General features: G+C 45.5%; 1 protein-coding gene across 1 annotated transcript; it reads right to left on the bottom strand.

The window, feature by feature from the left end:
- Positions 1-314: 314 nt before the first annotated feature.
- LOC125354663 (small ubiquitin-related modifier 1-like) lies at positions 315-895 on the bottom strand. Its single transcript, XM_048350380.1, has one exon. The coding sequence runs from the start codon at positions 810-812 to the stop codon at positions 315-317; it is 498 nt and encodes a 165-aa protein (XP_048206337.1). The 5' UTR covers positions 813-895.
- Positions 896-9,350: the final 8,455 nt, after the last annotated feature.

Genomic DNA, 9,350 nt, shown 5'->3' on the forward strand with positions numbered 1-9,350 from the left:
CACATAGGTCATTTTTCAAAATGAGAGGGTAATGCGAAGGGGGCTGAGACTTGATCACTAAAAATCAACACAATGGAAACAAATGATAATGAACAATGAGTACTAGAATTTAAATTAAGTTTTTTTTTTTTCCTCTTTGCTGGTTGTGCCGCTTGAACTCTGAGCCTGGACACTATCCCTAGGCTTTTCAGCTCAAGGCTAGCGTTCTACCACGTGAGCCACAGCACCACTTCCTGTTTTCTGGTGGTTAATTGGAGATAAGAGTCTCATGGACTTTCCTGCCCCGGCTGGCCTTGAACCAAGATCCTCAGATCTCAGCCTCCTGAGTAGCTAGGATTACAGATGTGAGCCACTGGAGCCCAACTTAACAGATGTTTAAAAGAGATGGAGTGCCAGTATTCAGTTCCATTTTGACACCACATTACAAAAGAACTATTTTTTAAACATAAAAAAGAATTGAGGCAAAAGAAAAAGAAAGTAAAAAGAAGATCTAAACTGTTGAATGCCCCACCCCACCCCCGGCCTTCAGTTTGTTCCTGATAAACTTCAATCACATCTTCTTCCTCCATTCTCAGTTCTTTTGGAGTATGATTATCAGCAATTCGCTGACCTTCAAAGGGAAAATTGAGTGACTTCACTGGAACTCCCTGTCTTTGACAGTATGATCCTTTGAGTTCCTTGAGGTGTGTTGTCATGTTTACTTTGAAGTGAATGTCACTGCTATCCTGTCCAATGACTTTGAATTTCAGGTATTCTCCTGCTTTCTTACCCTGCAAGTCCTTGGTTGGAGGTTTTGCATCCGGGTCAGACATAGTGACAAGTGGCAGACAGAACCTTGCTCAGGGGTTTACAAATCCCTCTCCTTTCCCTACAGCACAACCTGGAAGCCTTTTCTTATACAACATTTTTTTTCTTTTCTCTCCCTCCCTCCCTCCCTCCCTCCCTCCCTCCCTCCCTCCCTCCCTGCCTCCCTTCCTTCCCTCCACTCTCTCTCTCTCTCTTTCTTTTTAGAGACAGGTTCTCATTATGCAGTCCAGGCTGGCCTTGAACATGCAGTCCTCCTGCATCAGCCTCCTGAGGGCTGATATTAGAGGCATGCACTGCATACCTGCTTTATAACACTGACCAGTGCTCTGGGGTTCTGAGTCACAGGGTTTGAGACAGGCTGTTGATTAAACCATTTGACTATGCTTCTAAAGACTCCGTGGCTATCTTTCAAGAAATATTCTAAATAAGGTTAGGAAACCTGTTACTGGCTATACTAGTAGTCAGAAACAGAGTCAAGAAATACATGTGACAGGACTGTCACTCATACACAGGGGGCGAGTCTCTCCCCGTGGGTCTGAATGCTGGAGAAAGCTTTTTGCTTCCTTGGATAGCAGATGGTTGGTCTATGCTACTCAGATATCCTGAATTCCTTAATTAACTCTGTTTCCAAGTTTAGCTTTGACCACTAGGAAGTTCAACAGTTGCACCTATTCCTAATCCAGTTTATGGTTTACAGGTCCTGACATCTGATTTATTATTGTTTGTTTATATTTCACTTGAATATATTTCTCTCTTTTTTTTCTGCCAGTCCTGAGGTTTTGCACTCAGGGCCTGGGTGCTGTCCCTGAGGTTTTTTGTTGTTGTTGTTGTTGTTTTTTTTGCTTAAGGCTAAGTGCTCTACAATTTGAGCCACAACTTCATTTCCAGCTTTTTACTGGTTAATTGGAGGCAAGAGTCTCACAGATTTTCCTGCCTGCCTGGCTTCAAACTGCACTCCTCAGCTCTCAGCCTCCTGAGTAGCTAGGATTACAGGCGTGAGCCACCAGTGCCCAGCTTGAACATATTTCTTGTAAATAATTCCAATGGTGGGGGGGGGGTGGGGCTGGTTAAGAGGAAAGGCAGAAAACAAGAAGAAAGTAGAGAAGGAGCTGGCGAATTCAGGGGAGAGACAGGAGGTAGAGAGAGCGTGAGTGGGTGTGTAACTAGCATTCTTGGCTTTCTTCAACATCCACCCTGGGCTTCTGCCTCTTTCCACTCATGCGGTCCTGGACAATGTGGGCACAGAGGCGAAGCGTGCTCTGTGAGAACCGTCTCCTCCTGTCCTGAGCTCTCCACACTCCACGGAGCACAAATCTGCCATCCGGACCACTGGGCTATGCGAAAATGAACCCTCCCAAACGTGGCTCCTGACCCATTTAACTACTCAGCTCCAGGTCAGGAGGCTGTGGCTTCCCCTCCAGACGTGCAGTCCTTGCCTTTGGGGAGCCCCCTGCGAGGAAGAGTCAAGGGACCTGAGCACAAGGCCTTCGAGGGGAGGCTGAGCGGCTGTGTTTGGAAGGCATGGGCAGGTCCAACAGAACGGCGTTCCAACCTGGGCTGTGCATCTCTAAGCAGCCATCTTGCTCTCTCTGATCTTCATCTTTATGCCAGGTGGAGGGCGACCCACGTGGGGTTTGTGTCAAGAATGATGTGGAGAGACTCAGTGTAAGATGGCATCACCCAGGAGGGGAGGGCGTTTCTTCATTCTAGGGACTGAGAGGCCGGGGGCGGGGGGGGGGGGGGGAGGTCTGGGGAGGTGTGAGCACGTGGCCCTTGCATGAGCTAGGATTAGTAAGTGCTCACACAACACACCTAAGAAGTAAATATTCCTGGTTTGCACGTGAGGAAACTGGGTCACTGAGAGATTAAGTTGGTTTATGTGTCTAGCAGCTGATAGCTGGGACGCCCTCCAGGGCGTCTGGCTGCTGGGTCCCTGCGTCAAGCTGCCTCTCCTCTGTGAGTTTCCTCCACATGGCCGACCAGCTGGGCTCCTTCCAGGCCTGTTTCCTCATCTATCAGGAGAAGGATTTTCGCCTGTCTCAGATATTGTTTGCAAGCAGGTCCCCAGTGGTTTCTGGCTGTCATCCTAGCTACTCAGGAGGCTGTGATCTAAGGATCACGATTCCAAGCCAGCCTGGGCAGGAAAGTCCATGAGCTTCTTATATCCACTGAACCAAAAGGTCAAAGGTGGCACTGTGGCTCAAGAGGAAGAGCACTGGGGCTGGGAATATGGCCTAGTGGCAAGAGTGCTTGCCTCCTACACATGAGCTCTCGGTTCGATTCCCCAGCACCACATATATGGAAAATGGCCAGAAGGGGCGCTGTGGCTCAGGTGGCAGAGTGCTAGCCTTGAGCGGGAAGAAGCCAGGGACAGTGCTCAGGCCCTGAGTCCAAGGCCCAGGACTGGCAAAAAAAAAAAAAAAAAAAAAAAAAAAAAGAAGAAGAGCACTAGCCTTGAGCATAATAAAAGCTAACGGACAGTGTCCAGACCCAGAGTTTAAGCCCCAGTACCAGAACAAAAGAAAGAAAGAAAAAAAGAAAGGGAGGAAGGAAGAAAGAAGGAAAGAAAAGAAAGAGTACTTCAGCATGAGAAAGACTCCAGCCTATTCTTGAAACATTGCAGATTTAGCCACCTATGCCTCCCTTGAACATCTGATTGACATCTCAAACGCAGTATGTCTGACCTGAATTTCTTATCTCTTCAATCCTCTCAAAAAGTTAATGTTTGTATCCTTTTTTAAAAACAAAAACAAAACTTTCAAGTCAGGCACTGGTGGCTCATGTCTGTAATACTAACTACTTAGGAGGATGAGATTTGAGGGTGGCAGGTTAAAGCCAGCCCAGCAGGAGAGTGTGTGAGACTTTTCTCTCAAATTAACCACCTACAAACCAGAAGTGAGCTGTGGCTCAAAGTGGTAGAGGGCTAGCCTTGAGCAAAAAAAAGCTCAGAGACAGTGCCTAGGTCCTGAGTTCAAACCCTAGAAGACTTTTTAATTGTAACAAAATTAGAAGATACAGAGTTTCCCAAATATCCCCCCCCTCCCCAACATACATAGTCTTTCTCATGATCAACATGGACTCTAGCGTGTACATTTGTTATAAGCAGTGGACCTTCATTGATACACCATTTGAAGTTTATGGTAGGCTTCACTCGGGATGGTGTGTGATGTATGGGTCTGGACACTGTCTACAGGCAAAGTATCATACAGTCATTCCAAAGCTCTACAAAAGCCCTGTGTCCACCTACACCCTCCCCACATGAACTCCACATCCCCTGACTCTGATTTTTCCTAGGAGTTTGTGGAGTGGCTCTCCCACGGTATTTAGCCTTTTGAGATCCGCTTCTTTCACTTAGTGATGTGTATTTAAAGGTTTCCCCTCATCTTTTCATGTCTTGAATTTCTCTCAGTGCTAATATTCTATCATCTGGATGGAACAAAAGTTTATTAATCCACTCAAGGTGTGTGTGTGTGTGTGTGTGTGTGTGTGTGTGTGTGTGTGTGTGTGTGTGTGTGTCTGCCAATCCTGGGGCTTGGCCTCAAGGCCTGGACACTATTCCTGAGCTTCTTTTGCTCAAGGCTAGCTCTTTACCACGTAAGCCACAGTTCTACTTCTGGCTTTTTTGTGGCTAATTAGAGTGAAGAATCTCAAAAGACTTTTCTGCCCAGGCTGTCTTTGAACTGTAGTCCTCAGATCTCAGCCTCCTGAGTAGCTAGGAGCACAGGCGTGAGCCACCAGTACACAACTTTACCCAAGGATATTTTGGTGGCTTCCAAGTCTGGGAACTTATAAATAAAGCCACAAAAACCATCTATGTACAGGTTTTTTGTAGGACATATTTTTTTACTCCTTTAGGTGATTTTCAGGACACATGATTGTTGGGTAATATGGCAAGAGAATGTCGAGTTTTGTAAGAAACCACCAAAGTATTCTCCAAAGTGGTGGTGCCATTTTGCATCCCCGTTGGCCATGACTGAAAGTTCCTGTGGCTCCATAATATCACCAACACTTGATGTGGTCAGTGTTCCTGATGTTGGCTGCTCTAGTAGGTTTGTAGGAGTATCTCATTGTTGTTTTTATTTGCATTTCCTAATGACACAAGGCATTCATCCTCTTTTCATATGGTATCTTTTGGAGGGTATATCTGTAAGGCCTTTCACTATTCCCCCTGCTCCACCCCCTTTTCCCCAAGGTGCTAGGATTTGAATCTAGGAACTAACTTATCCCAGGTGAGTACCTACCACTGAACTATATCCCCAGTCTCATGGTTTCTCTCTCTAAATCAGATTTTTAAAAAATTGTTGAGTTTTCTCTCCTTCCTCCCTCCCTCCCTCCCTCCCTCCCTCCCTCTCTCTCTCTCTCTCTCTCTCTCTCTTCTCTTTCTTTCTTTCTTTCTTTTCTTTCTTTCTTTCTTTCTCTCTCTCTTTCTCCCTTTCTTCTCTCTTTCCTCCCTCTCTCTCTCTCTCTCTCTCTCTCTCTCTCTCTCTCTCTCTCTCTCTCCTTCCTTGCCTGGGCACTGTTCCTGAGCTTCTTTTGCTCAAGGTTAGCACTCTACCACTTGAGCCACAGCCCCACTTCCAGCCTTTTCTGTTTATGTGGTGCTGAGGAATTGAACCCAGGGCTTCGTGCATGCTAGGCAAGCACTCTAGCACGAAGCCACATTCCCAGCCCTCAGTTTCTTGATAGCATCTTTCACAGAGCAGAAAATAAAAATTGGTGTGTCTTGCTTGTTAACTATTTTTTCGTAGATCATGCTTTTGGTGTTGGATCTGTAAAGCCATTGCCATAACCAAAGTCACTTAAGTGTTCTGCTATTTTATTTTCTAGGAGTTTTGATAGGTTTTGTGTTTCACATTTGGGTCTTTGATTCACTTAGAGTCATTTTTGCCAAGGATGTCAGGTCAGTGGCTTGTCTCAGCTCAGCCTCTCATTCTTCTTGGGTGACATTTCAGGTTGCTTAGGTGAAAAGCAGAGCTGGGTGCCTAATTGGCACTTAACAGGTATTTGTTGATGAATAGATATCTGTAGCTATCTTTGTGTGTCTCTGATCGACTGTGTTTTCCTTCGGCTATTGGATAGCTACTAGCCTCCTTTTTTTTCATTGGCAAAATGCTAAGTTACAAGGAATTAAATAAGATAAAGCTGTATTAGTCTGCTCAGAGGCCATAACATATATCACAAACTGCAGTTTAAACAATCGAACTCTATTTTCTTGCAGTTATGGGGCCAGAAACTTAAGATGAGGGTTCTATTCAGTGCTAATTTCCGGTGAGATATGTCTTCTTTTCCCTGCTCTTTATTTAACATTTTTTTTAAATTTAACTTCTATTTTGTACTGGTGGTAAGGCTTGAACCCAGGGCCCCAAGTTCTTGCTTCGCTTTTTCTACTCAAGGTGTGTCATGCCCAAGTCGCGAGACGACCACCAAGAAGACCACCAAGAGCCAGACGTTCCGAAATGCAAAACTAAGGCTTTATTCAGGCGGGCTGCAGCTCGGGCCTTGTCCTACACGCTGACGCAGCGGAGGTTAGGAGAAAGGCCCTGAGCTGAAATTTCACAGGGCTTATAAAGGCAAAAAAACCCACAAAGTTACAGCAATCAGGTGTTCAAGCAAGATTAGGATACGGGTACAGATCTGATTGGCTCAGGGCTAGAGACATTCTGGGGCAGTTAGAGTTAAGCATTCCCAGGCGGTTAGAGTTAAGCAGGAGTTTCCTGACCGGCTGGGCCCTAATAAGCTTGTTCTGCTAGCCGGGATAATTGGTGGCCTGGGTTATTCATAGTTTAAACAGTCAACAAAATGGCTACTGCCTCAAAAATGGGGTTTACTTCAACTCTACAGGTGGACACTCTACCTCTCAAGCCACAGCCTCTATTTTAGGAGGCATCTTTTCTTAGCCAGTTATCTTCTCAGTGTGATCTCACTTGGCCTTTCTTCTGTGTATATGTGGAGACAGAAGATTCTGGCATCTCCTGGAATTAGGGAACCACCCATTTGACCTCCATTAAACTAGTTACCTCCTTAAAGGCCCTATCTCCACAGAGAGAGTGGTATCAGGTTTTGGGTTTTAATATATGGACTGGGTTGGGTGGGTAGGGACCAATGCAGCCCCTAGGAGACGTTTATTTTTCTACGTCATAGAGACTTGATTGGCCATCCAGAGCTGTGATAGTATCCACAGTGTCGTGGATTTAGGCCTCTAGCTTCTTGTTCTACTTTTGTTGGCCAGTATTCCCGAGTTTATGCCATATTCCAAGATGGCTTTTCAAATCTGCATGGTGGCTGACAGAAGGGAAAAAACAAAAAGGGAGTCAGAAAACAGTAGCCTAACCTTCAAGGACATTTCTCCAAGATTGCACAGAACAATCATATTTTCATCTTATTGGCTAGAGTTTGGTCATGAGGCCATCCTTACCTGCAAAGGAGGATAGTAAATGTAGTCTAAGATCTGAGATTATATTACTGGTAGTTGCAGAAATCTAATCTAACAAATATATCCCTTGCTGGCGTGCTATCTTGGGATAATTACTAAGCTCTTTGATAACTGATACCTGTCCTAGGATAGGCATAATAGAAACTAGGCTGTGCCTGGCACATGGCTCGTTGGTTCGTCCAGCGAATAACACTGTGTACCGCATGTGAAGCGGCCATCAGAACTGACGACAGTGCTGACGACAGTGGTGAATGGGACTGGCACAGCCCTTGTTCTTGGAGCTTGGGAATAGCTAAGTCTACAATACAGGCAGACATTAATTAGGGATGAGGACAATAAGGAGAACTGCAACAGGGTGAATTAGTCTTAAGTGACTGAATGACTATTTAGATCAGCTAGTCAGGAGGTAAGATATAAACTGAGATTTGAATGACCTGAAAATACTCAATCGGTAACAGGCATTAATTTTTTTTAAAAGCTATTATAAAAAGAAAAGAAATACATTTACTGGAAGTCAGATGACCTTGCTCTTACAATGTGTCCTTGACCATGCAGTCCTTAGTTTTCTTTTCCCTCCCTCCCTGCCTTTCCTCCCTCCCTTCCTTCCCTCCCTCCCTCCTTCTACCTTCTCTTCCTCCTCCCTCCTTCCCACCCTCCCTTTCTCTTTCTCTCCCTCCCTCTCTTTTCCCCTTTCTTTCTTTCTTTCTTTCTTTCTTTCTTTCTTTCTTTCTTTCTTTCTTTCTTTCTTTCTTTCTTTCTTTCTTTCTTTCTTTCTTTTCTTTCTTTCTTTATTTCTTTCTTTCTTTCTTTCTTTCTTTCTTTCTTTCTTTCTTTCTTTCTTTCCTCCTCCTCCTTCTCCTCCTCTCTTTTCTCCCTTTCTCTCTCCTTCTTTTCTTCTTCCTTTCCTTTCCTTTTTCTTTTTCCTTTCCTTTCCTTTCCTTTCCTTTCCTTTCCCTTCCCTTCCCTTCCCTTCCCTTCCCTTCCCTTCCCTTCCCTTCCCTTCCCTTCCCTTCCCTTCCCTTCCCTTCCCTTCCCTTTCCTTTTGTGTGCCAGTCCTTGGCTTGAACTTAGGGCCTGGGCACTGTCCTTGAGCTTCATTTTGTTTGCTCAAGGCAAGCATCCTACCATTTGAGCCATAGCTCCACCTCCAGCTTTTAAAATAGTTTATTGGAGATAAGAGTCTCATGGATGGGCTGGGGATATGGCCTAGTAGCAAGAGAGCTTGCCTCATATACATGAGGCCCTGGGTTCAATTCCCCAGCACCACATATACAGAAAACGGCCAGAAGTGGTGCTGTGGCTCAAGTGGCAGAGTGCTAGCCTTGAGCAAGAAGAAGCCAGGGACAGTGCTCAGCCCCTGAGTCCAAGGCCCAGGACTGGCCAAAAAAAAAAAAAAAAAAAAAGTCTCATGGACTTTCCTGCCTGGGCTGGCTTCAAATCATGATCCTCAGGTTTCAGCCTCCCGAGTAGCTAGGATTAACAGGTGTGAGCCACTGGTGCCCTGCTCCATCTTTTGTTTTCTTGTCTAAAAAAAGAAAACTGCTCTTGACTCCCTGCTCCCCCTGAATAATTTAGTCCTAAAATTATACGTTTGGGCAGAGAAAGACAGATGTCTGCACAGGCAGGGAGGGCATGGGGAGGGAAGCTGCAGACATCGATGGGGCAGGGAGGATGTCCACACACTGGCAGCCCGGCACAGACAGTTCAGCAAAGGGAGGTGTGCATCAGCATGAGGTGAAATCTGTTATCAGAGCCCAGGCAGGGTGAGGCGGGTGCCCACGTGGGGCCTGACCCAGGGTGTGGTGTTAGAATCTTCAGTAGGGTGAACAGAACATTCTAGCATGGGAAATCAGAGCCTGAGTGAGATGAGTAGGAAACCTGTCCAGGATTGATAGGGTGGTAATATATGGGAGGTTGGTGAGATACGGGAATTGGCCAAGGAGATGAATGTATTAATCATGAGATCCAGGAAAAGTCAGTGATCATGTCAGAGTGAGGGCTATTGAATCTTCTCTCCTTTGTGAAAGCAACAAAGAAAAATGGCTAACACCAAACTTTCAGAACTCTGAAAATTAGCCAAAGGCTTTTCAGCAATCCAGGGAACACTTGC

The sequence above is a fragment of the Perognathus longimembris genome, chromosome 7 (genome assembly GCF_023159225.1).
Source record: "Perognathus longimembris pacificus isolate PPM17 chromosome 7, ASM2315922v1, whole genome shotgun sequence".
NCBI classification, from domain to species: domain Eukaryota; kingdom Metazoa; phylum Chordata; class Mammalia; order Rodentia; family Heteromyidae; genus Perognathus; species Perognathus longimembris.

What these genes read in the sequence shown, in the direction of transcription:
- LOC125354663 (XM_048350380.1), bottom strand. Translation starts at nt 812, where the DNA reads ATGTCTGACCCGGATGCAAAACCTCCAACCAAGGACTTGCAGGGTAAG.